The 27,996-nt window shown below is 40.0% G+C and overlaps 2 protein-coding genes and 1 long non-coding RNA gene across 3 annotated transcripts; 2 read left to right on the forward strand and 1 right to left on the reverse strand.

Moving 5' to 3' along the window:
* Positions 1 to 18,761, forward strand: LOC140324594 (uncharacterized). Its single transcript, XM_072402629.1, has 12 exons — positions 1 to 225; positions 2,729 to 2,814; positions 4,183 to 4,301; positions 5,009 to 5,111; positions 11,575 to 11,675; positions 12,062 to 12,211; positions 15,082 to 15,249; positions 15,328 to 15,397; positions 15,489 to 15,567; positions 16,547 to 16,700; positions 16,995 to 17,099; positions 18,403 to 18,761. Exons 1-12 carry the CDS (start codon positions 119 to 121, stop codon positions 18,430 to 18,432), a joined length of 1,272 nt encoding a protein of 423 aa, XP_072258730.1. The 5' UTR covers positions 1 to 118; the 3' UTR covers positions 18,433 to 18,761.
* Positions 18,716 to 27,943, reverse strand: MTFMT (mitochondrial methionyl-tRNA formyltransferase). The gene is made up of 9 exons (XM_072402628.1): positions 27,209 to 27,943; positions 25,391 to 25,600; positions 25,195 to 25,317; positions 23,561 to 23,663; positions 22,881 to 22,956; positions 22,535 to 22,626; positions 20,563 to 20,644; positions 19,965 to 20,032; positions 18,716 to 19,421 (listed from the first exon to the last, which is right to left on the reverse strand). Exons 1-9 carry the CDS (start codon positions 27,817 to 27,819, stop codon positions 19,227 to 19,229), a joined length of 1,560 nt encoding a protein of 519 aa, XP_072258729.1. The 5' UTR covers positions 27,820 to 27,943; the 3' UTR covers positions 18,716 to 19,226.
* Positions 21,264 to 21,917, forward strand: LOC140324595 (uncharacterized). Its single transcript, XR_011919552.1, has 2 exons — positions 21,264 to 21,446; positions 21,529 to 21,917. It is a non-coding gene; the product is annotated as an uncharacterized lncRNA (long non-coding RNA).
* Positions 27,944 to 27,996: the final 53 nt, after the last annotated feature.

Here is a 27,996-nt window from a genome sequence, read left to right on the forward strand (position 1 = left end):
TGCGCTCTGGTTGCAGGAGGCTTCAGTGAACGTAGGCCGAAGCCTCGGTCTGTAGTAACTTTGCCTGCCGCTTTTGTGCTACCTTTGTCGGTGGGTTGCAGCCGTGAGGAAAGCGGGTATGGAGACGTTTCCTGAGGAGTTGGTGAGCGCTCTGAAGGAAGTGGTGGATAACAGCAGCTGGCAATGCGTCGGGGATAAGGAGAGGTTCAAATCTCCATGTACCAAGTAAGAGTCTGCCAGTGTCTCATGTCTGTGTCTGGTGCTAAGCCCCCCCCCCATACTTCCCACCTGACATGGGGAAGAGGGGGGGTCATATGGAGCTATTAAACTCTCTGCCAACCCTGTTATATGTACCATGGAAATGAATGAATAGGAGGTGTGTATGTAGACATTTTCTGTCATGTGACCAGGGAACCATTGGCTCTGCATGCCTACAGATCAATGTTACAAGCTCTAATAAAAACCCAAGACACGTGTCTTTTCAATCTATTCAAACAAAACGAAGCCGGCATTTTGATTTATTTTCCATGCAAAGTTGTTTCAGTTGCTAATAGTTCAGTATTTATATAGTGCCGACATATTACGCAGCGCTGTACAAAGTCCATAGTCATGTCACTAGCTGTTTCTCAAAGGAGCTCACAATCTAATGTCCTTACCATAGTCATATGTCTTTAATACAGTCTAAGGTCAATTTTGGGGGAAGCCAATTACCTAACTGCATGTTTTGGGATGTTGGAGGAAACCCACACAAAAAGAACATACAAACTCCATGCAGATAGTGTCCTGGCTGAGTTTTGAACCTGGGACCCAGTGCTGCAAAGGTTAGAGTGCTAACCACTCAGCCACCATGCAGAATGTTTAAAAATGGCTCATCTTTAAACATTTTCATTCAGCACATTTTATTATACAGGTAGTCCCCGGGTTACATACGAGATAGGAACTATAGGTTTATTCTTAATTTGAATTTGTATGTAAGTCAGAACAGGTACATTATTTTAACAAATGCAATTAGGACAGATGTTTGTCTCAACATATTATTAGGCAGCGTGGTGTCAGTTACTGTATAAAATCCTCACTGTGAGTTAATCACAAACAAAGCAAAAAAAAAAAATCTTTATAAAGCCTGGACATTCATTAACTTCGGGAGCAAGCTGTGCTTTGATATGCAAAAAGAAACAACTGCAGAGTTTGTCTTGGTCATTAAAGAGTTACAAGAGGCTGCAGAAAGAGCTCACCCTCCTAAGATCACCCACAACCTCAGCTGTGTTTAGCAAAAGATTTCTTCTTCAAGTCATGCAAAATGCCCCCTCCAAGTTTCCATCCTGCATACAAAGGAGCAGGTAAACCCATTGGTATTTAGGAGGCGTCAGTATGTCGGTTGTCCTTAACCCGGGAACTATCTGTATTACAGAACTCAAAGTTGATTGGATGACTACAAGCTGTACAAGCCCTGAAGCAGCAGAAAGCTGCCATTTGCAAACATTTTAAATGTAACCGCCATGCTTCACAGTTGGTATGGGATTCTTCTACAATGCTGTCTTAATTGATTAGTCACAGCAACAGTAAATGTCTTTTTTACCAATCTTTGGTTTATCAGGCTACAGCACATTGTCCCAGAAGGCCAGGTCCTTGCATGCATGCCCCATGGCAAACTGTAGTCTTGCTCTTTTTGAACACCAAAATTCCACGCAGATTAGTTTGGTGCAATCTCTTTCTGATTGTAGATGTATGGACTTTGAAACCAACAGGAGTTACCTGCTGATCCCACAATAAAGTTTGCAATAAAATCTGTAAACAAGTGCACTTAGGTTTTTCCCTTCTGTAATAAATTACAGCTATCTGCCTGAGTGCTGCCTTCTTTTAGGAAAATACTGAATTGTCATTTCCCGGATGTGTTGGGTGTCTGAGCACTGGACTGAAAAATTTCCTGCACACATGTGGGAGTTACATCATTCTGGCCAATCAAGATGACAAAAGTTCGTAAAAAAAACATGGAACATGAAAAAGATGGCGGCTCCTGCGATGGAATGGGGACAAGTGAGAGTTTTTAATAAATTGTAATCCGGCTGGTAAGATTATTTTATTGCAAAAGGGGCATAACCTGTATAAATGCAGATAATAAAAAATAAAGCAGCGGTCGTCCGCGAAAAAATTTTGGTGGTCTGCAGCTCTGGCCGGTGCACCCGAGTGGGGTCAGGCGAAGGACCCTGCTGGGGGGGCGCACCCTCTATGTCTCCCGAACAGATCCCAGGCTCAGGGAAGTGGGAGGTTGTCTCTGGACACAGTGTGGGTGGGCAGGTTCAGGCATCATGACGTCACTAAAGGGGAAGCTTCTTTCTCTTTGAGACACCCTGCTCCCCCCACATATGCAGTCCGGAGACGGTTAATTTAGTGGTCCGCCGGTCCGAAAAGGTTGGTGACCACTGAAATAAAGCACCTGTCTGGTCACAATTTTTTGAAAAGCATCCACCTTAACAGTGTTCTCCCCAGCTGGGTGGGAAGAAGCTGTAGGCTGGTGGTGGCGGCAGTACTGACAACCAACTTCTCAGTAACCACCCAAAAACATCCAGGTGGGTATTGATAAGTACCTGGTGGTCTGCCCAGCTAAAAGGTTTCATGGAGAAAATTGCTCAAGTATATCACCTTTTTCACCTTTAGATGTTTACACTTCACTGTGCCAAAGTTCTACTTTAATGTTTTATGTAATATTTGTATATTTTTGATGTAGATTATATTCAGAGGATGGGGAACATCTGGTTTTGATTCATACAGATGGCAAATTCTATGCCATGGATTCTGCATGCCCACATGAAGGTAAGCTATTCTAAAATATTTTGTTTGGTTTAGCCATATATGTCTTGTCTGATGTTTCAAAAACTTCACTGAGCTCTGTAGCACAAGCTAAAACTTGCATTTTTTTTTTTTTTAAAGCGTCATACCCTCCTCTTTCTTTCGTGTTAAAACTCTGCCATTTAGTGCAGTATTTGGAGAGAGAATCAAACGACGAAACAGCGAAAGGCAAACGGCTTCTGCTGTGTTCTTTCCTTGGAAAACCTTTAACAATGTTACTTTTCATTAATCATTAGTGTGTCTTTCCATGTGTAACGTGTAAATCAAACATATAAAACGTATAAGACACCAGTTTAAAACTTTTTTGTTTTAAAATGGAAAACCTTAAATAACCATTACTTTTTACCTCGAATGGGAATTCAACTCTAAAAATAAAAAATTGTGACTAGGTCAGGCCCTTTGGTATAGGTGATATTCCTTTTGTAGTAAAATAACCTTACCTGTTTGATTACAAATTTTCTTCCTGCTTTCTTATCTTGAGCCATCTTGATTGGCTGGGCCAGGATGACATAATTCCTGTGCATGTGTGAGAGAGTTTATTCAGTTTCAGCATCCCTTGGTGCTGGAACTGAATAATTCCAGTGTGTATGCATTTAGTTCTAGGGAAACCTGGCACATTCTGGCATCATATGCTATACCGTACCTGTGTAGATCAGCATTTTCCTAGATGAAAATATTAATCAGGCAGGTAAGTATGTTTTATTGTAGAAGAGACATCACCTGTCCCCTTCTGAAACATGACGTGTTTCACACATTTTCTCAAAACAGAAATGTAGTTCCATTTTAATAAAGCTTTTCAAAAGCCTTTGCTGACCCGTGTAGGTGCAGGCACTGTGGAGCAGTACAGCCACTAATTTCACAGCAGAAGTTCCCTCAGAAACTCTGCTCCCCTTTATTTGTGTTTACTTTAGGTATTAGATCAGTGTTGAGAGAGGTAGCTGGGGGAGCCTAACTGGCCGAACTGATTTCAGTTCTTCTAGGATAATGATAACTATACCCAGAGTGGCTGCAGCTACAGAAGTCAGTGAAAGGATTTTGTTTTGTAGTTACAGGTTTTTTTGTCTTTGTAAGTTATTATTACTGTGTATCATCAGAATATTTTTGCTTTTGTACACCCCTTTGTCCACATTAGTGGCATTGGAGGAAATCTGGCCTCCTCATAAGTAAATGGCACATAAAAGAAAGATTAGATAATATTACAAAGTTATTGTTATATATTTTATAGATGTAAGTTAAAAATATTTTACATAAGCAACATTTAAGTCTTTCTTTTCTGCAAAGAAAAGATTTTAACAGTTTATGGGTTTATCATTATTTATCTTTATGTAATAGGAGGACCCTTGGAGCAGGGGGACATAGAGGAGCTGTGTAATGGTCGCTTAGCATTAACTTGCCCCTGGCATTATTTTGAGTTCTGCTTGGATGATGGATCTTCTTCCTCTGGATTACAGGTTAGGTATAATTATTGTGACATGGGGTGAGGGCATGCTATCAACGTGGTATAGTTTTGATAGGCTTTTGCGATGTAATATATTACCATCTATTGTGTTTCATTGTATTTATTTGTCACGGAGATTGTGTATTAAAGATGAGAGTCAAAGGATCTGATGAGATACTGGGCCTAATTTATTAAAGCTCTTCAAGTCTGGAGAGGATACACTTTCATCAGTGAAGCTGAGTGATCCAGAAAACCTGGTATGGGTCTGGTCCAGGATTGAAAATGTTTGCTAACAAATAAAGAATTACTTTTAGGACATCTTTTCCAGGTTTACTGAATCACCCAGCTTAACTGATGAAAGTGGGTGAGAAATCTTCTCTAGTCTTAGAGAGCTTTAATAAATCAGGCCCTATGTGACAGGAAGTAAGAGAAATGTCCCCCAGTGTGGTCACTGTCAGCTATGGCTCTACTTTTTCTGCTTATGTTCTTCTTTGAAGATACTATGAGCTTTCAGAAATTCCCTCAAACATTCCCTGGTGGGAATCTTCCAGGTTCATGTGTTTTATTAGCAGTAATTGATTCCCACCAGGAAATGTGTGAGGGATTGTCATATTCCCTGTTTTATAAATAGAACCCGATGTTTATGTCATTGCAGTGTTTTCTGATTGTTGTTTTTGCTGTCTCTGTTTGGGGAATCCTATTAATAACTCTTTATTTTAGAATCAAGTATATGACGTCAAGGTCTGTGAAGGGAAGGTTTATATCAAGACTCCAAATGCATTGTCCTTTGCTCCTTGGAAAAATAGTAAATTTGAAAGATCAGGTAGGAACCTATACAATCTTTAGTAAGCGTTGACTATCCTTGTTCCTAATATATTCATTTATATTATTAGGAATAATAATAATGGGCATTTCTCCTACATTAAATTAGCTGCATTAAAATGCAAAATGTATGTAAACTAAGGGTTCCATTTATAATCTGATCATCTCTTGTATTATATTCCAGTATTTATTATATAATTAAAACTGAAAAAAAAATACAACTAGTTTAAGTAACTAGATTCTCTTTATATAAGCTTCCTGGAATCTTCATTTTTTTGGTGGGGAACATTCAGAATGGTTGGGGGTGCAGAGTGTGGGTCGATTTGTGACCAAATAGTGTGCATTGTTCTAACTCTGTCTTCAAGCAATCAAAACATATTGGCAGCAAAATGCCTTCTTACCTGGCACTGCACTGATTTGGAATTAATTTCACTGCAATTTAAATTTTTTTAGTTGTCTAAAACTGGAAAACAATTTATTTATAAAATTTTATTATTTATGTCATTATTATTATTATTATTATTAATATTAATAATAATAATGAACAGGATTTATAAAGCGCCAACATATTACGCAGTGCTGCACATTTAATAGGGGTTTCAAATTACAGACACATACAGACAGTGACACAGGAGTAGGAGAGGACCCTGCCCCGAAGAGCTTACAGTCTAAGAGGTGGGGGAAGTATCACACAATAGGAGGGGAGGTATGAAGTGGTGGGAAGTAGTGTGAGGGTTTAGGAGACAGAAGAAAACGGCTAGGCAGGTTTGAAAAGATGGGTTTTGAGTGATCTTTTAAATGAGCAGAAAGTAGGCGCAAGCCGAATCGGACGAGGAAGACCATTCCAGAGAGTTGGGGTGGCTCTGAAAAAGTCTGGGAGCTGTCCGTGTGACGAGGTTATGAGAGGAAGTCATTAGTAAGTCATTGGAGGAGCGAAAGCAGGATTTGGTGTCAGCTCCCCCTGGTAAGCTAACTGCTAAACTTAACCCCACCTATTCTCCTAATCTGAATGTGTGTGTGTGTGTGTGTGTGTGTATATATATATATATATATATATATATATAGTGCAAAATTGGAACTGGGAGGACTCCTTAGGCTATTACAAGAGGTGTGCACAAGATAACAGATGTAAATTTTTGCACTTACAGACAGGGATCAGCCAAAACATTAAATTCACCTGCCTAATATTGCCGATATGTAGGATATATTTGTGCCACAGGACAAGGCATGGACTTCACAAAGTGCCCTGTGGTATTTGAAACCAAGATGATAGCAGCAGATCCTTATCGTTACCATCTCTGCAGACCCCATGTAAATGATGCACACAGTCATTTGCATGTCCTAAAGAATGTGATTGATCAGACCAGGCCACCTCTTGCCTCTTCTCTATGGTATAGTTTTTTTTTTTTTTTTTCCAAATAATTTTTATTGTGAAAAAACATCAAGGTTCATACAAAAAATAAAACAATCGTACAGTATGGGTCAAAGGTATACAACCAAAAATTCATGAAAATGCAATAAAAAAATAATAATAAGGGTTGTGTATAACCAAATGGAACCTGAGTATTTTCATTTTTCTTTTTTTTGTAAAACAAGTGTATATGGAAAGGAGGGAGAGAAAAAGGGGGGGGGGGGACAAATTCAATCAGGTACATAAATCCACTCACATTCAATACATTAACCACCAAAAGTATACCATTTAGTTAGCAGAGGCATGTAATGAAGTGGGCTTGGGGGGGGCTGCAACAGCCCATTATATTCCACTGATGTAGAGAAATGTATCCAGTGGTACCAAGTCTGGGCAAATTTGTCCGCTTTCTTGGAATAAGTGGATATCATAACTTCAAATAAATATCAGTTACCCTTATCAACTAGTGACTTACAGTCGGGAGAGAGGTGCTCTTCCAGCAAGCAGGTATACACGCTTTAGCAGCCTTCAATAGATGTCTCAAAAGTGAATTCTTGTACACCTTGTGCGAGAAGTCAGAGACATTAAGAAGCACCAGGGCTGGTTTGGCTTTGATATCAACATCCTTAGTTTAAGGATAGTTTCAGCCACTAGAGTTCCAATAAAATTGCAATTTGGGGCACTCCCAAAAAATATGCAGCAGCGTGCCCTGAGCTTTACCACATCTCCAGCAAATGCCGTCAGTATGTGGAAAGAGCTTGGCAAGCCGATCGGGTGTCCTATACCAGCGGGTAGCCACCTTGTAGTTAGTCCCCTGATATCTAATACATATAGAGATGCCTTATGACAAAAGTGCAGCATCATGTCTTTTTGTTAGTCTGAGAAGCGCATGTTTAGTTCAGCCCAACCAAGTTCAGTTCCAACTTGGACACAAATGGGGAGGGGGATTTAGGGGCATCTATGGTTAGCAACGTCCGGTATGCATATGAAAGTGTGCCCCTCTGGGAGCGTTTGGAAATACACAAAGACTCAATAGGCAATAAAGACTGGGCAAATAAACAAGCTTTCGGAAGGGACCGCAACATATAAGAGAGTTGTATATGTCTCCAGGGGAACGATGGCAGCTCATTATCTGCTTGCAAGGTCAGTAAGTGGGCCCATTCACCACTGTGGAGGAAGTGCATAGCTCTGTAAACTCCCAAGTCTACGCCAAGAACGAAATATCGGATCAGAGAGTCCCAGAGGAAAGTCCGGTTTGCCCAAGATCATCGAGAGAGGCGAGGGATATGTAACTACTCTCTGGGTGGTAACAAATGTGGAAACTATTCTTAGTGTCTCGCCAATCAGAGGATGTCTGGACATAGCGGCCTTAACAGACACCGATGCCCATACCAGTGAGTCAATTGGGGTTTCGGAGCATGCGTTTTCCAACTCCACCCAAAGTTTGGATTTAGCGTTTGTGCACCAATCCAGTGGTCTGGACAAGTGTACAGCTTGGTGATAAAGTATGGGATCTGGGAAGGCCAGCCCACCGCTAGCTTTAGGGAGTCTCAGTATGGGCATTTTAATTCTTGGGGTACCAGAATGCCAAATGAACTTTATGAATTCTGAGCAAAACTTGCGCAGTAAAAAATTTGGAACCCCTATCAGGAGGGCCTGTAGTATATACAGTAGCCTGGGCATACCATTCAATTTTAACACATTACACCTCCCAAAGCACGTAAATGCCAGCTGTTTCCACTGCTGCAAGTCTTTCTGAATTCAATTAAATTCGAAGTAAAGGCAGGAAATTGAGATCTACAACACGTGATAGCTTCATGGGGATCTAGGTGCCCAAGTACGAGATAGATGTCGTAGCCCATTTGAAAGGGAAAGAAGGGGTTAATGCCTCCTTAGTTGACCAGGGAAGGGAGATGCTCAGTGCTTCTGATTTTTTGCAAATGTATTTTGTAATTGGAGAGCGCCGAAAACCTGGGTAGCTCCTGCAATAGATTGGGCAGTAAAGTGAATGGGAAGGTGACATAAAACAGCAAATCATCCGCATATGCAGCCACTTTATGTTCGGTCGGACCAACCTTTACTCCTTTTTATGTCAGGTTTGGCTCGAATAGTCCGTAAAAAAGGCTTCAAAAAGAGGACAAACAACAGGGGGGACGGGGCAGCCCTGCCTTGTCCCGTTAGTGATTGCAAAGCGATCTGAGTTCTCCATTTTCTCTTACTCTAGCACTGGGGGATGAGTAGAAGGCATCTATCCATGTTAAGAGACATGGAGGTATGCCCAAGTGTGACATACACTTATGTGGGGAAACGTCCAATCCAGCCTGTCAAACGCTTTCTCCGCGTCCGTGAAGAGAAGCATGAGAGGAATCTTGTGGGCATGAGCATAATCAATGATTTTTAGAGTACATGTGGTGTTGTCCCTGGCTTCTCGGAGAGGGAGAAAGCTACTTTGGTTGAGGTTAATGAGACCACTCAGTACTGGGGCCAATCTATGTGCTAGAATGCTGGAGAACAATTTCAGGTCGCAATTAATTAGTGATATAGGCCTGTAGCTAGTGCTAGATTGGGGGTCTTTGTTAGACTTGAGTATCACTGATATGTGGGCGGTCAATGTATCCCATGGAATAGCATAGCCTTGAGAGAGGGCATTCAATGCCATTACCAGCTGTGGTCCTACGATGGGGAAGAATTGCTTATAATATGCCAAAGTAAGGCCGTCAGGGCCTGGCGCCTTCCCTGTAGCTGCGTGGTGAAGTGCGGACTAGAGTTCCAATAATGTGATTGGTTTGTCTAGTCCCTCTGTAATTTCTGAGGTGAGTGTTGGGAAATCAGAAGCACTGAGGTACTCTTGAATTTTGGTTAACTGGTCGTCTGGGGCCAGGTTCCAAATTGTAAAGTTGGCTAGAATAATGGTGGAAGGTTCGAGCTATATCAGCAGTGGCATGTGCTATTGCACCCGCGGGCGTTTTGATGCTGAGGATAAACATAGCCACCCTCTTGGATTTGACCACTCTTGCCAAGCTCTCCGCAATGGTTGACATGCTCATAGTAAAACCGTTTGCAGTTAGGCAATTGCAATTTAGCTGTCTCTCTATAGAGGGAATAAATTTGGTTGTGCATAGAGCGCAATTGGGCTTCCAGATATGGCGCAGGAAGCTGCTTGTGCAGCATCTTGAGCCTCTCTGCTTTTAACTGTTTGAGCCTGCTGCCTTGTTGAATAAACAAGCCCCTGATGAAGCAATTATGTGCTTCCCAAACATGAAGTGGGTTGTCTGTGGACCCTTTGTTACATAGCAAAGAAGGAGCTAAGCTCTTGCTCGATTTTCTCATGGAGTCCCAGGGTCTCAAGCAACATGTCATTAAGTTTCCAGGCACCAGGTGCAAAGGTCCTGGACACCATGGAAATAGTTATCATAACCAGTGCATGGTCGGAAAAGGTTATGGAACCGATATCCGAATCAAGTACTTGAGGAATAGCATTTTGGGACACCAAGAAAAAATCCAGTCTGGAATACATGTTGTGCACTGAGGAGTAAAACAGATAATCGCTAGCTCCAGGGTGCTGAGTGCGCCATATGTCAACCAGCTGGTTATCGTGGAGTAGGGATCTCAATCTCCTGTGATAGGAGTAAGGCAAATGTGACCACCCTTTTGATACATCCAAAGATGGGTTAAGAGTGAGATTGAAATCTCCACCGAGTACAACCGTACCTTTAACAGTCTCAGACAACAGTGTAAGCACGCGTTCAAGCAGTGACAATTGATCAGTATTTGGGAGGTATACATTTTCAAAAGTAAACATTTGTTCCTTCACTTTGCCTTGTACTATGAGGAAGCGGCCTTCAGGGTCAGTTTTCAGCAGGGAAAGGGAACAAGGCAAAGAGCTAGCAATGAGAATGCTCACTCCTTTAGATTTGGAGTTGGGCGATGAAGTATGGTAGCTATATTGGAATTGCTTACTGTGTATTGTGGGGACCTTGTCATGCCGGAAGTGAGTCTCTTGCAAATAGGCATCATTGCATCTAGATTTCTTGAGAACATTAAATAAAATTGAGAGTTTGGTGGCTCCATGGTCCAGTTTTGATGCCCACATGCCCATTGTAGGCACTTTTGGCGGTGGACAGGGGTCAGCATGGGCACTGAGTGGTCTGCAGTTATGCAGCCCAATGCAAAGCAAACTGCAATGCACTGTTCTGAAACCTTCCTCTCGTGACCAGCATTTTTAGCAGTTTGAAGACCTGCGTGTTTTACTTAATTTGTCAGTAGCAGTAGTGTTCTCCCCAGAACTTTTTTTAAGCTTGGTGGGAGGAAACTGAAGGAAGTTGGCGGTCCCTCTATTGTAATCTAACTTTTCAGTAACTACCCAAAAACAGCTGGGTGGCTGCTGAAAATTGCCGAGTGGTGCACCCAGCTTAAAGGGGCTGAGGAGAACACTGCAGTAGTATTAATGTTTTGCCTGATCAGTGTGTAGCAAAATGTTCATATTTTCCAGTCCAAAAGAGACCAAGTATGTTAAGTAATGTTATTGTTTCTATACAATCTCACACATTTAGTACTTCCTTTTTATTTTCATTCATACCTTATTTTAGACCCAGTGACAGGATCACCTGGTGTTTGCAGTGCAGGTGGATTAGGATTGGTGGGAGTGGCTGGCAGGAGACTGTGGACTTTAAACAGCTTCCTGAAAACTATGGTAATGCCCACATATGATGCTGGTTCTTCATGATTAGGAGAACTGAAAATTGAAAGGGACAGGCCAAGGAAAGAAAGGCTGGGGAATAAAGGCCTCGAAGATACTGAATGGCCAACTGCAAGAAAATAAGGGAATGCTCTGTCTGACTTTCTGTAGCTTTTAAAGCATATTGTGAGAAGCTGACCTAACTTGATAATAAAGTAGGCATTTTCAGTACAGGAGAGAAGCCTGTACAACTGTACAAGCCTGTAAGGTTTGGCTTTACTTTGTCATTTTTATTAACTGAGCTCTATTTATTTTATTTTTTCATCTTTAAAGACAACAAAAGCCATAGAAAATGTGTGTTTTTTTTTTTCTTCCCAGGCAATACAGAATCTGAAGAAAGTGCTAAAGGGGTAGAAGACGAAAGTTCCCTGACGTATTGGGCATGTAGAATCCTTTGCACTGCAGATCCAGAAGAGAAGGTGAGATTGGGATTCTGTGACATCATTACAAGTTGGACACAAAAATTTAACAGACACACACCCCTATGGACCCTATAGATTTACTGTAGGAAAGAGCCACACCTCCCCTGTCCCTCCAGGTTCTCCCATGATGAGTTTATCCTCTCCAGTCTTGGAAAGCTTCAAAAAATCATGCCCATTTTTTGAACATTATAATATTGGAGACAGTTTGCTGTCTCCAATATTATATTGCATGTGAGGTTTTATTGGTAAATAAAGGATGTTAGTTTTTATTATATAAGTGGTATGTCTTCCTGCATTTAATCCTAAACTACTTATCATCTCTTTTCTTTGACTCAATTAAATGTTTAATGAATTGAAATAAATATTCATATTTTTTTCCCCAGGCAAAACTCACCCAACAAGCACAGGTATTATGGAATGCTGGAAAAATTGTAGAAATTGGTCAAACACAACCTCCAACCCAACCGAAGAGAAAAGAAAATCTCACTATTGTACAACCTGGCAGGATCAAGAGAGGGAAAGGAGGCACGTTGGTAAGATGTTATTGTATGGATGTTGTTTTGTGCACCTGGGGAGTTTGTAGGAAGTTTACCTTAATGGAAGTGTGGAGTGCTTCCATCTCATCATCGCTGAAAACTCAACCACCTATGGCACAGGCTCTGTGACTATTTAAACAGGTAAGTCAGGGACAGAATCTAATTCAGTCCTAATAGGCTTCAAAATCTGTGTAATTCATATATGTTTTGTTTTTAAAGGAATGAAGTTATTAGGTGCCTGCTTTACCTGGTTAGTAATCTGAGGATGAATGTGGTCAGCTTGATGTTAGTACTGTATTTCTAAGCTCATTTTGCAATTTACAACACATAATGCAAACTTAAAGCAGAATGAAACCGAAAAAAAATCACTTACTTTTTATCCCGCAGTTCCCTCGATTTGCACTGGACCTTTCCTTGATCGGGTCCAATGCTGTCCTGGAATTCTTTCTCATCCTTGCAAGGAGGAAGCTCCGGGCACCACTATCCTAATTCTTCTTCTTTTGCTTATGTCACCCAATCTCCTACTGCACAGGTGCAAGATTGGGTGACGTAGCCTGCTGCAAGGGGAAGAAAAGGCAGCCGATCTCACTGTAGGAAAATGCCCCTTCGGGGCCAGATCGGGCATCCGTAGAAGGAGCAGCCAGGAGCCTCCTGGGATACTTGACATACGTATCCCAGGAGGCTCTGTACAAGGGGTCCGCTTTATTTGAGAGGGAAGAATGTTGTACACATTTGTGTATTGTTGTTGCGTATCATTGTGTTTGGGGCAATCAATTACCAATAAAAAAATGTATTACATCAGTCTATCAGGAGGAAAACTGGTGGTTTTATGTACACCATTTAACACTAATTTAGGTGAACAATAATAATCCAATAATATTTAGACACTCACCCAAAGATTGGACCACATGACTTTAGCTAGTAGACCTCTGGTATTATTTGGGGGGGAAGGAGGTCTTCTCTTTAACAGATTTGATGCTTTGCACAAATGGCCTAATCTCTGATAGGACATAAAACATAATCCTGCCCAGGACACTATTTGCTGCATGGAGTTTCCAGGTTCCTCCCGTGTTGAGTGGGTTTTCTCCGGGTACTCCGGTTTCCTCCCACATTCCACAAACATGCAGTTGGGTTAATTGGCTTCCTTCCAAAATTGTCCTTAGATGGTGTTAATGACATGCAATTGAGGTAGGGACATTAGATTGTGATCCCCTTTGAGTGACAGGTAGTCACATGACTATGGACTTTGTACAGCTCTGCGTAATGTGTTTGCATTATATATATATATGTGTATATATATATATATATATATATATATATATAAATACTAGTTAAAAATAATACTTTGTAGAAGTACGTTGTGACAGTCCTAGCTGTCTCCCCCTGAAATCATTGGTCTTGCATTCTGCTGCTAACAAAATGGTCCTTTATGATTGAACTTCCTTTAGAGCTATACCTTTTCTTTTTCATTCTATTTCTTTTGATTCTTGTTTCTAGGAAGTAGAATAAATTACCTCTTTTTGTGATTTTGACATTCGCCTAAAAGGTTCTTTCCAGACATCTAACAGTTTCCATGCATTCCAAAGAGCTGTCTGAGCGTCATGTAACACTTACTAATTTTGCATGGAACGATAAGTATCCCTGTATCCATAGAAACTCTGAACTTGTGTTCTAACAACACATTCCTGCTCAGGTTTCTGATAAACCATGCAAAGACCCTTTTAAATAAATATAATAAACTACCGCTATTGTATTGGTATTAAACATTGTTAGGAGAGCTTGAACTTGATGGATATTTTCTCATCACTGTTGTGTTACAAATTTACATAACCTTCACTCACAGATGTTCTATTATATGCTGAGATTCATCTGCAAGCACTTTGTACAGTAAACCTGTAACACTCATTTCATAAGAGTAATATACATGTTAACTGACAGCAATGGGTAAAGCTGGGTGCTGTCTCAGGCGGTCCATTGCCTTCCTCATTTGCCTATGGTTTTACACACACATATATATTTATATATATACACATTCTGTATAATCCATTATTCCATATAGGTAGATATATACTTTTTTTTTTGCTTAATTACCTATAGATACTTTCTAAATTTAACTGACTTAACTTAACTTAAATTAAGTTAACTGACTTAACTGACAACATGCCAATCATATATGAAATGCAGGATTTGTCTTCAAGCGCTGTGAAAGGCAGGAAGCAGAGTCTGCCTCTGTAATGAGCAATTATGGCTACTTCCAGCTACATATATAACATATATGATTGGTCAGGCTAGGATTACATAAGTTCCATGCAGCCTCGCAAAGTTAATCCATCCCTGGCACTCAAAGGGGAAGCCAGGATTGCTGGGTATCCAGGCAATCAACGCTCAAATGCGCATGTGATGCTCAGCAGATTTTGACAGCTGGGATCAAGCACATAAGAATTATTTCAGAAGGGACATTGCCTGTCTTTCAAATTGCCAGAAGCCCTGCCTAATGCCAAACTTTTAAAGTGGAACTGTAAAGACAAACTAAAGAAATCATAGTGAATAATGTAAAGTATTACTCATATTGGAACTGAATTTTTCAAATTAAAAAAACAATTTAGTTTTGCTTTTCTTTTGCTGTGCAACCATGGGACCTCTGCTGCCTTTAGTTTCCTGTTTACAGATTGAGATCTTAGAGTTTCTTAGAGTAGACATTGTTTCTACAGTAATGCAGGGAATTGTGTAGTGATTTTCCGCTGTATTTATTGCAGCTATAATAAATTATTAAAAAACAAAACTATTGAAATGAAACTGATATTTAGTAAAAAGTTGCCTTGGTTGATTGATTGGTATGGTGATTCTTCTGTCTTTTGTGCTTGTAGTCCAGCAGGATTGCATTGCTGCACTCTCTAGCAAACATTGAGCAGTGGGCCATAGACCTATCCTGGGACATTATTGCACGTTTTGCTCTCTTCCAACTGCAATGTGGAGAGAAGCTGCCAAGAGAGTTCTTCACAGACTTTGTGAAAGTAGCTGGCGATGAAGCAAAGGTTTGTAGTCTGTTGTTTGTACTCCAATCTCTTTAATATCACCAATACATTTAACATGCAACTTCATCTTCTTCTCAGCATTACTGCCTTCTACAGAAGCGCCTTACAGACCTAGGCAGCACTTTTGGTGATCTTCCTGTGCACAATGGTACGTTCCTAAAAACAAATACTATATCCCATATTTATTGTTCCCTTTTTGCAATTTAGGGTCATGTGACTTTGTTTTATGTAACTTTCAGGATTGTGGCAATCTGCTTCAGACACTGCTCATGACCTCCTGGGACGTTTGGCTATTGTACATATGGTCCATGAAGCCAGGTAACATTGTATAGTATGCAGTCTGCTTCTACACACTCTGGCATCATCTGCATTGAGTTTTATGTCCTGTCAAGGTTTTAAGCAAGTTTTCCACACTACAAAAGCATACTTGTATGCTTGATATTTTTCTGTCCAAGAAATATGAACTGGTGTGCATAATATAAAAAACAAAAGATCCACAATAATTTTTTGTTGTAGAAAGTTGTTTCTAAATTCTATGGATGGCACCCTCGTCAATAACTAGAGCCCTGTGACACATAGATGGGGCTTACCATATATGCTCAATCATAAACCAAAATCCCACACACAAAATACCAATTGGCCAGAGAAGAGCTGACTCCAACCACAGGGAAAGTACCATAACAAAAAACATCTACATATGTGCTTTCCCGATGCACTGCTCTGCATAAAGGGAGCAAAATTCTCCCCAGAAATTTTTTTAGGCTGGGTGGGAAGAATCTGTAGGCAGGTGGCAGCCTCTGTATAGTGAACCAAAATTTTCAATAGGCATCCAAAACCAGCTGGGTGGTTACTAAAAAGTCCCAGGTGGGGCGCCTGGCTAAAAGGGGCTGGGGAGGACACTGGATAGGAGACACTGCAGAAGACAAGGTGAATTACTGACAGTGCATAATATACAGGCTATTAGAGAGGAACAAGAGCAACTGTGAAACACAGGCCTTTAGTAACAGGGGCAGAAGTGGCAAGATGCAGGTTGTAAGGGGGGGTAAGGGGTGAGAAAAGCTAAGGGTAGATACTTACAGGAAACGGCAAAAATGTCTGCCCTAGGTTTATACTTGATTTTGGTTTCTCAAGTAGAAATAAGTACCTTGGTTTATATTTGAATTAGTTTATACTCAAGTATGTGTCTTTTTGACTAATGTGATTAGTTATTTTTGTTTGTGGAATATGTTGACATTCTGTAACTTACCTGTGTGCCTCCAACTCTGTCCTATTGTTTAATTTTTTTTTTCCCCCTTAGAGGCCTTGACGTCCATCCACAGACATTACAGCGATTCTCAGCTCAGGGTGATGAAGCTTCAGCCCGGGTACTGGAAGTCATTTATACTGATGAAATCACTCATGTGGCAGCTGGTCTGAAATGGTTTACTTATATCTGTGCCAAAGAGCAGCAGGTATGTGATTAAATAGTTAGGGCCTATTTACACATATGCTGCTTCATTGCATGTGCAGGTCTGCAGGTTCACGCTCCACAATGGTTCAAAAATTGGACCTGGACTATTTACAGCAGTTCACCAAAAAGGTGAATTTGGGTGTTAGTAAGAATAACCTGGATCTATACCCTAAATAGCTCTTGATCAGGTCTCTTCATGTCATTTGCTTAGCATTATATATGATTTCAAAGCTTCTAAGCAAAATTATCTACAAGCTACAGTTATGAATACTAATGATGGTTTCCTCTTTCTTAGGACTGCTTATCCACATTCCATAAACTGGTACCACTGTATTTTAAAGGATACCTAAAACCACCATTCAACACTGAGGGCAGGAAATCAGCTGGGATGTCAGAAGAGGTAAGAGCATAACACAGAAAGTGTAAACAAAATCATTTAATAAAACCTTTTTGTTAAAAAAAAAATTATTTTAGACTCAGTGACATCATTCAGTCTTTGCAAGTCAAGTAGAATCTAGCCAGTGAGAGGAGGTGGCAGATTGCTGAAAAATAGTTTACTAACATAAATCTGGTGTCATGCCCACGTGTGCTACAGGGCCTCAGGTGTTCTTCATAAGTCTTTTTAGCTGGGCGCACCACCCGGCCCTTTTCAGTAACCACCCAGCTGTTTTAGAGTGGTTACTGAAGAGTTGGGTCACAATACAGGGGTTGCCACCGGCCTAAAATTTCCTCCCACCCAGCTTAAAAAAAAATCTGGGTGATGCTGGACATCCCCAAGCAGTTTCTAATGCACATGCATGTAAAAAGTTCACCAGTTCACCATTTTTTTCACAGAGAGAGTCATATAAAATAGGAGTACAGAGATGGAATGTGTGACAGACATATAACAAGGTTACAGCTTGAGTCAATTTATTACCCTATTGCTCTAAAGTTGCACAACCCTGACCACTTCCTAATAATGCATCTGCATAAAGTGAAAATCTATTGCATGTATTAAATCTGTTGCAGCTGGATGCCCAGGAATTTAGATGCATGGGTCACAAATGAACATTAAACCTGGGAAAAATAATTTTGCTTGATAAATATCTCCTACTGGAGGTACAGAAGAAGTCTGTACAATGGAGCAGGCTTAGTCTACAAGGATGTTTTCCCCAGCGTTTAACCTGAGGCTTTAAAAGCACATGTTTGAAATTCCCATGCATTTCAATAGGCTATTCTACACCAGGACGTTTCCTTGAGGCATGTTTTTGAGCGTTATCTATAACGCTCCATGCAACGTTGAAAAAACACGGGGTTAACATGGGTAAACGTGCCCATTAATTTCCTGCATTTAATAGTGCTTGAAAGATAAACGCAATAAAAACGGGTCAAGCGGGATAGACGTTTTGCAGCGGTTTAAAGGCAAGCTTTAAAACGCCAATAAAAGTGCCTAAAAACACATAGGAATGTTTACACAAGTCTTTAAAACTGTCCGTGTAGACCCAGCCTAAAAGTACGGCTGAAGTTCAGCTTTAACCCTAAGTGGGAATAAAGCAGACTGAGAAATCCAGTAGTCGGTGAGTTTGAACCAAGTCGGTATAAATTTTTTTAAGCCTTTTTTAACAAAAGAAACACCCTTGTACTAAATAAAGTGGACCACCCTACTGATATTTGGTACCTTTTTGTCTCATTCACCCTTTATGCTCTTGTTCTCTCTCTTGCAGTGGTATCTTCCTTTGGTGAAACCATCCTGATAGGAACCAGAAGCTTCTTTCCATTGAACAATCTCCTAGGCTTATTTTAAATCAAATGATTACTGCTGCTCCTCACTTCTATTTTACAGGAGGTCTTATTGCTGGACAATGACATACAACTTTTACTACTGCCTAAACATTAGTTTTATGCTAAAAAAAATACAAATTCTATAAAGAATGGTGTTTTATACAGAGATATACTGAATATTTATTATGGACTGGTAAGCCTACAGCTGATAGTCAGGTCAATCGTCCTCTGTGATCACAAAATATGAATGCTGCATTTTAATTAAATCTTTTATTAAACAATAAAGTAAGATTTTCGCTGCTTTGTTTCTTAATTTTAAGCACACTAAAACCTTTCTGAACACAATTTTCTACTGAAAAATTGCACATGTAATGTGAACAAAATCATAAAACCTGAACAGGTTAAAAAAAGTTGTACTGTAAATCCAACTCTATTATTGGCAGACCAATAACCTGGTGTCCTAAGGCAAAAAGGAGGCCTGTGCTGTATAGACCTACTGACGAGCCCAATTACATTGCCTGAAATCTCAGAATTTTTTTTTGAATCACCCATTTTTTTTTTATAGCCTTAATTGGGTTCTTAAGAGTGGAACAATGTTATCATCCAGTGATGATACAAACAAAACAAGAATCACCCTTCTGACTATAAAGGCACATTCACTTGTTCAAAGTTTTAATGTTAACAAACAGACCTCAGTCTAGGTCATTTGTATTGCATAATATTGGATGTCCAGCATCGCTGCAAATTTTATCTCTGGTGCCAAGGGTCACATGTTCTTTACGGGTACAGGTCTCTGCTTTTTAGTCTTAGGTTTTTCTGGTATATAGAGTGTAGAGAAGCGGCACTCCTCCATAGGAAGGCCTGAATTCTGTGTGAACCAGGGGTGCAGGTAACCATTATAAAAATCCTTGGCCGATAGTTTCTTCTTATGTTTCACATTTTTGATTCCAACCCAGCCATTCTGCCAACAAACATAGTAGTTAGAAATGTTACAGTTTACAAAGAGCTCATTCACAGGTGAAAGTAATACTTAATCAGAATCTGCGGCTGTGTACACTTGTTCAATTATTGTATTGGAAATTATTTTTCATACAACAAAGAGTGAGATGTGAACGAACAAGCGCTGTACATGCAGCACCGGTGTGCTTCTATAGAGGGGAGAATAAGTGAGCAGCATCCTGCTGTGCTCCTCTCCCTGCACTTCTATTGCAGTCGTTCATAGAGCCATCAGGAGTGATCCATGAACAACTTCGGGCAACCTCTGTACACATGTCAGATTCTCGCCTAAGATGAGCATGACTGTTTGTATTGGCAAGAATCATTTGACTTATTCTTTAAATTACAGGTCTGTATGCTCCATACTGGAAAGCTAAATGTTGAATAATTTATCAGCTTCTTATCAACTAGTGATTAACTCAAAATGTGGTAGTTACATTAAAGTACTAAGCAACTATTTACTGTTTGGAAGTAGATATAGTACAATCTGAGCAATAAATAAACTCACCTTGCATCCTACCACCAAGATCTGAGGTCCAGGAAGATATCGAATAACTCCAGGGGCTCTTGAAAATTCTGCAACCAAAAGTAGTATTATAACGAAGATGTGATTTTTATCCTACTGACATTACTATCAGACTTTGTCAGAGGGAAGGATGCTGATAAAGTTACTTACCCAAAGGAGCAAAGCAGCATGTTCATTGAATTACACTTAAGTGTTTTTTAAATATAGTGAAACACATCTCCTACTCCTGCCCCAGTGGAAGGGGAGTAACTATCTGAACATGGGGAGGTCTGTAGAAAGTACGGGACACGTTTTCTCTAGCATGCAAAACAAGTAGACTATACTAAGATACATTACTAGAAAACACTCCCCTCCTATTGTGTGATACTTCCCACCTACTAGATTTCAAGCTCTTTGGAACAGGGTCCTCTCCTCCTCCTGTGTCTTTGTCATTTGCATCCCCTATTTAATATACACTACTGCTTAATATGCTGGCTCTATATAAAACCTGTTTATTAATAATAATAATAATAAAGATTTCTACAGCACATATTTCACAAAAATAAATGCAGGCTTTAAATCAATTATTAATTCAACTAACCTGAAGGTATTAACGAATCAGGAACTCCTACAAAACCTTGGAGTTTAACAGGGGTGCCCATCCATACTGCTTGTAGTGGCAGCTACAACAAAGCCATAAATATAGCAGTGAGTTTATTAATTGCAGATCATGTATTTCACATCAATAAATTATCTTTACAAATAATATATATCAAATGAGATTACAGACAAAAAATTAAGGATATACTGATCAGTCAAAAAGATATGACCACCTACCTACCTAATATTGTATAGTTTGTAATGCTAATACAGCTCTGGCTCATCGTGTCCTGGCCTCTACAAGACCTCTGAAAGGGGCCTGTGGTATCTGGTACGATAATGTTAGCAGCAGATATCCTGCTGCTATCACTTTCCCAGGTAAATGATCCACATGCACATAACCACCTACATGATCGAAAAGAAAACTTATTGTCCAGGCCATTTTAGGCGATTTTATTAGCGCACTGAGCTCAGCATACACAATTTCATCAGTCTGTGGCTATGCATCGCTATACACAACAAACTGCAATGCACTGTGTTTTGGTGGTTAGCATTAGGTGTTTCAGCAGTTTGTGTACAGCTCTTCTGTAGGATCAGACCAGGCCAAAGCCCACAGGTATCGGTGAGCTTTGAACATACAAGACCTGCTGTAGCTGGCCAGCTAAAACCTGTCCTAGGTTATTAGTGCAGATAAGCCAATCACAGTGAGTCTTACACTATGCAGAGGCCTCAACCAATCACAACCAGCCTTACACTGTGTTCATGGGGAAATTCCCTAGCAAACCATGCTGTATTCAGCGTGCTAACAGAGAGAGAGAGGAGAGAGAGAGAACAGCCAGAGTTCCAGCCAGAGAGTTTCATAGAAGTAGACAAAAGGCCAAAAAGGTATTTAATGCAGTTATATAGATTACTGTAGTTTAATAGTGATTGGGACTGTCTGCTGAACCTCTCATGTGTTTGCTTGCAGTTCCACCAGTATCAACACATAAACAGCATAAACAACAAACAGCATTATTATCTTCAGCATCATCATCAACATCAGTATCATTACCATCACCAGTATCAGTATCATTATCATTATCATCAAAACTTCAACCATCATTTTGTGATACTTTATTCAACACATTTGTACATAGACTTTCTGCTGCAGAATCAGCAGTGTTATATGAAGAAAGTTTGAAGTTAATAAAGAAGTTATTTAAAGTATTTGGTGTGCTCTTTAAACCTACTACTTTTATGGAACGGTATTAGAGGAATTATAGAGTAAAGACAGTCTGATCGGACTAAAGAGAAACAGAAATCATAATTTTTCTAATGCCACAGCGCACAAGGCACCTCATGGTGCTGCGCCTGCCACACCTGCCATTTTAGTAACAATCTGACCCAGTCATCTAGCCATTATATTTTGGCTTTGTAAAAATGTTCAGATCCTTACACTTAACTATTTTTCTTGCTTCCAACATACTACTTTTAAGAACTAAACATTTACTTGCTGCCTAATATATTCCACCCCTTCATTTAGAGTGGTAGCCCTATATGATTTGCCAAGGCAACTGAAGTACAACACACAAAAATATAAAAATCATATGTTGCAGTGCACTGCATTGCTGTAAAAGCCCAAGGTAGGTGCACGTGTGTTAACCCTTTTACTGCTGACACAATCAGACATAAATCAGTTGCTAAAGGCTGCAGCACATAAACAAAATACTTCAGGAATCAGAAAAGGAAGATTCACTGTTTTATAAATTTAAACCCTAACTTATTTTTTCTTTGATACTGAGCAGCTTTACGCTTTGTATATTTTATCTGGCTGAAGTTCAGCTTTTATTTTTTATATTGAACAACAACAACAAAAAAGTGCTTTAACTAAGCCCAAACTAATGTGATGCCTTCTGGTACAATGAAAAAATGAATTGTAAGCACTAAAGCCTTCAGGGTATAAAACTTTTCACAACTGAATGTAAGCTGGTTACCGCAAATCCAACGGCACGTTCTAGGCGCATAATTTCTTCTGGGGTCTGTTCCTCCCATCTGACACAGCTCACTGAAGCAGAGATCTTTGGGGCTGAAAAAAAAAAATGGAAAAAGAGTTGGCCCTTATTATAACCAACTGAGCAGTAAATGATTATCGTAGCTTATGTCCGATATATTCTGCATGCAGACTGGCACTTGGTAATATACAATTACACAATTGATTAACTAAAATTCCTGCATAAGTAAAAGAAAAAAATTACGTCATTATGGGACTTTCCTGACCTGGCTGTCAACAAACATTTTAGCAAGATACAAAGAGGGGAAAAAGGAAAATAAATTACTTACCAAATGTTACACCTTCTTTTGGCTGTTCTTTAGTAGTGCTTAAATATTCAGGTAAGTTTTTCAAACAGGACACAAGCTGAAAAAAAAAAAAAAGAAGGAAAGACAATTGTCTAACCATGTTAAGTCCAACTGTGCACATCTTTCATTTCCCTGATGCCTGTGACATGTCCTATATCCTATAATCTGTAGCTCTTATATATGTATGGTATGCAATGTGGCAATGTTCTTTGAAGGGGCCATTTAAACCTTCCACATCCATTTATTCATGTGCTGTGTTGTCATGAATAGTCAAAGGGTTAAAGAATGCCCCAACGCACAGTAAAAACTATAAAAAGGGTCATGTGCTTTTTGTCACATTATTGTGCCTTGGCAGCTCATTCATTTTCAAGCAGCTGCCTTAATGCAATACAAGTCAATGTGTGATCTAACATGCATTAACACACAATGGGCCCTAACATTTTATTAAAAAGAGTTTTAGTTTGAAAAAACCCAAAGCAGGAACAAGCCAGTGAAAGTTTCACAGGACCCCATTGTCAACATTATAACATAAACATAGACCCTGGCCACATTTTGCATGGTTTCACCTTCCTAAAATGTTAGTGATGACACTTTGCATGGTGCTCATGAGATTTCCCTCTCATATTGATTATCTACCTTACAAATAGTTAGTACACTCTTACCATTTCAGCTCCATGTTTTGACAGAACTGCTTCCAGGTCCTTGGACATGCACATAGGAGGAACAGGGAACGCCTGCTGCATCACTATAGGGCCTACATCAAACCTAAACATATAAAAATCACATCAAACCTTACAAAGCATTGCACCAAATTTGAGAATTTGAGTTATTTATGAAAACTCGAAAATCAAATGTGCTCTGCAATACAAATCAGATTGATTGGCATTTCTATTGCTTACAGCTGTATTTTAATAAGTTCATTGACATGAACCAAGTTCCCCATGGAGGAACATATGTCCAGTATTCTCTTGTCTCATAAAAAATTATGCAAGACTATAAACTAATATTTTTATAGTATGAAAAGGTCCCCAGATGCTTTACTTCTTAAAATGACCTTCCCAGGCTCCAGGATCTCCAATCATCTGGTAGCATTGTATGCCAGTATGCTTCCTCAGCTGACCAAAACATTACTCATGTAGCTGCCATGAATCTATCCCACAAGCCCTACAAATATCTGGCAATTGAGAACTGCCTGGCACAAACAGCTAAAGAAATGTGTTTGGGAAGCAGCCATAGCTGACTTGCTTTTCCATGTGCAAGTTCAGGGCTGTCATCATTGAGCATACTTCACTGCTTAGTTAGCATCTGACATGAAACAAGCATATACATATTGCATGGCCCAACATCTCATATGCACATGCTTGTTCCAAGTCAGTGGTGAACCATATAGAATGATGACAGCCCTAAAATAAAATGTGCACCTGTGAAAACAAGTCCCCACATTATGCACACATGTTGCTACACATGCTACTTATTTTATATGTATTAAATATGTTTAAAATATATGTTAAAAACTTAGATAATTTACATAACTAATACACAGGCCATTATGTAAAAGAGAATGATGGCTCAGTGGTTTGCAGCACTAGGTACCAGGTTCGAATTCCAGCCAGGACACTATCCGCATAGAGTTTTCATGTTCTCCCCATGTTTTACAGGGGTTTCCTCCCACATTCTGAAAGCATACAGTTTGGCATGGTGTTCCACCAAAAAACTGAACTTAGACTATGTTAATAATTTATGATTATAGTAGGGACATTAGATTGGTAGCCTCTAAGGGACAGTTAGTGGAATGACTATGGAAATTGTAAAGCACTGCCTTATAGGTTGGCGCTATATAAATACAATTTCATAGTGTAAGTAAAACTTTTTTTCCCCCAAAGAGCAGGAAATGGTTAAGGACCCAGGCTTTTTTTATTGCTGTATGTGTCACAGCTTTCTTTGTCAACATCATTACAAACTTTTTTTATATTCACTGACTCTTTTGTAGACCTTTGATTCTGCCCATTCAATGCACATCATGGATAGATTCCATGTAGCACTAAACATAAAGGGTCAGAAAAATGAAATGTTGATATTGTTCATGATATTTAACCTGCTTGAAGGGTGATGAGATTACCTTTAGGAACCACTATATCATGGGCAAATATGAATATCAGCCACTATACCTATTTAATGTACAGCGCTGTGTAATATGTTGGCGCTATATAAATCCTGTTTATTAATAATAATATTAATAATAATATATCATGAGTAAACATGCTTTCATATGTATTGATGAACACTGCTGCTGTACCTCTTTGGTCTAATCTGCATGATTGTGACTCCAGTTTTCTCATCGCCATTAAGCACTGTATGGATTATGGGAGCTGGTCCTCGCCACCTTGGAAGAAGACTGGGGTGTACATTCAAGATCCCACTGTAAAAAAAACATACCACTTTAGTACAGAACTAGACGAATGTTCACCCAAATGATACTGTATTTTACCTACTAAGGGAATTTTAAAATGAGGTCTTCACTGAGGAGACTTCCAAAGGAAGCCACCACTCCTACATCAAACTCATGACACTGCCCTGTATCCGGCCACTTGTGAACTGGTAGTCCTTGGTCTTCTGCAAAATTTGTCACTGGAAATCCTTTTGGCGATAAACTCGGTAAGGAAACCACCTCCAGTCTTCCAACTACAGCCTCTTCTGTTTTACTGTTTTGTCAATAAAAGAAGATAAAAGGTGACAATTAGACATAAAATATAAAAAATCATACCACACATCGGCATGGAGCTCCATAGTTCTGATTAGCAAGCTAGGGGTTGCCAACTGATCATACAAAATGCCTCAGGCAGTTGGTAGAACTTGCCAGTAAATAAGAGACTGGTGGCAAATGAAAGCATTAACACAAAGCTTCATTAAAAAAAAAGCATTAGCTAATTATCATTTTCAAGGTTTAAAGACACTTAAACATCCAATTTATATGTTGTTTCCCTGCATATGAACAATTACATTTTCTAGGCAATGTAGACAGTCCTATTTAAGACAGAAAGCTGTACAAATCCCAGCTGACAACTTTTGTAAACCAAAAATCTTTTTTTAGAGCAAAAACTCTCATCCTGGTAAATATTTCCTGTTCTGTCCATAAGACAGAATAATATAGTTTCATGATTCAGCTTGTGTAGTCACGCACAACTCCTGGAGAGCAACTTTTAGGTGTCCTCTGATGTTGTTCATCAACCTGGCTTTGCACAGTAATCTGAGCTCTGTATAGTGCTTTAGGTAAATACATCTTTGAGTGGAAATAAAGTCAGCACAACATTTTCACCTGTGGAACATCTCCAAAATCCGCCCCTACCTGTCCCCAGAGACCATCAAACTCCTTGTACACCCTTTTATCATCTCTAGTCTGGACTACTGTAACCTCCTCCTTCTCTGGTATTCCACTAACCCCACTCTCTCCTCTACAATCCATTATGAATGCTGCAGCCAAACTCATCCATCCGTCCCAACCGTCCTGTTCTGCTGCCTCCCTGTAGTTCGCTTCTTTGGCTTCCATTTCACCTTAGAATTAAATTCAAGATCCTGTGCTTTGCCTTCAAATACCTCCACAGTTCTTGTCCCACTTACCTTTCTGACCTGATAGAAAAATCATGTAAGCTGTAATTTCTGGCCTGGCTCAGGTGCTCAGCTTGCTGCAGTTATCTGAATGTTTGTGTCTGATGTGTGACTAAGGCTATGTACACACATGCAATAATTGTCTTTGGAAAGGATCTTTCACAATCCTTTGCAAAGACTGCACAATGCACGAACCAGTGCTGTACATACAGAGCAACTCTGATCTATGGAGAGGGGAAGGGGAAAACGACGGAGCGGCACCCTGCTGTGCACCCTCTCCCACTTCTTTTACGGTTGACCATTGTCCGTGGATCCGCCAGGGCGGTTGTTCGGACAATGAACCCTGTACACATGCAAGATTCTCGTCCGATATCAGCCCTGAGCCGATAATCAGGCAAATACTATTCTTAAGAATGAGTGCAGCAACAAGTAACATTTTTGTTAGCAGCATCATTTTCACTTGTAGATCCTGCCTTGTCTCTGCTGTTCTGCATCCACATTGCATTTATATGGAGTTGAGGTTTGTGCGGTTATCTAGAAAAAGGTGAACAGAGCTGGAAAGAGTACGGTTTCAAAATTATGTACAGCAAAACTATTGCTTAGCAATTTAAACAGCAAAAAAAAAAAAACACATAATGTTAGAAATAAATGATCCTGTATAACAAATATATTAATATTATTTTTATTTATGCAAAGTCAATCACCTGTATTTATGAAGAATTTTCAGCGATTCCAGTGCAAACTGATCAGTTCCAAAGAACATGACATTCCAAGGTGGGCAGGATCTGTGTGTGTATGTGGACAGATTGACATCCTCTGACAATGTCTGACAGCTAGAGTGAATGTGAGATCTGTGTGTGAATGTGCAAGCATTGTCATCTCCTAACAACCTCTGACTACAACAATGCAGATGGGATCTGTGTGTCTGTGTACATGAATTGTCATTCCCCGACAACCTCCGACTACCACAATGCAGCTTGATGCCCCATGATCTATCCTGGGCCTGGAGGCTGAGATGTCTCCTACTGATGACAGAATGACTTGAAACACTCAGATCTGTCATTGACTTGTATACATGCTGGCAATGGAAGAGAGATTTCCCCAGCTGTCTCTCATGGACGCCCTTTGCTCTGTGGGTTTTAGGGTGAGAGTATTCTATTGTAATTTGCTTCCTGGACATGTTCTGGTGACAGCCATGGCACACCGTCTCCTGAGTGCCCTCTCTGCCTGTCACATACTGAGCTCCACACACCCGAGAGAGCCACACGGTCTTGGTACGGACCAGCCCCGTCCAGCATGGGTTACACATGCCCATAGTCCTTTATAAACCTCCAAAGCACGCTAAACCAGCTTTATCTACATCCGCTATTCCCCACCGTGGTACTCTACGGGCGCAGCCATGTTTGAAGCCGGTGAGCGCGGAAAATCGTCCGCAGGAAACAGAGAGGTGAAGGAAGGTACCGAGCTAGGAACAGGCGCTGCTGTAGCTGGT

This window comes from Pyxicephalus adspersus, chromosome 2 (assembly GCF_032062135.1).
Source record: "Pyxicephalus adspersus chromosome 2, UCB_Pads_2.0, whole genome shotgun sequence".
Taxonomy (NCBI): domain Eukaryota; kingdom Metazoa; phylum Chordata; class Amphibia; order Anura; family Pyxicephalidae; genus Pyxicephalus; species Pyxicephalus adspersus.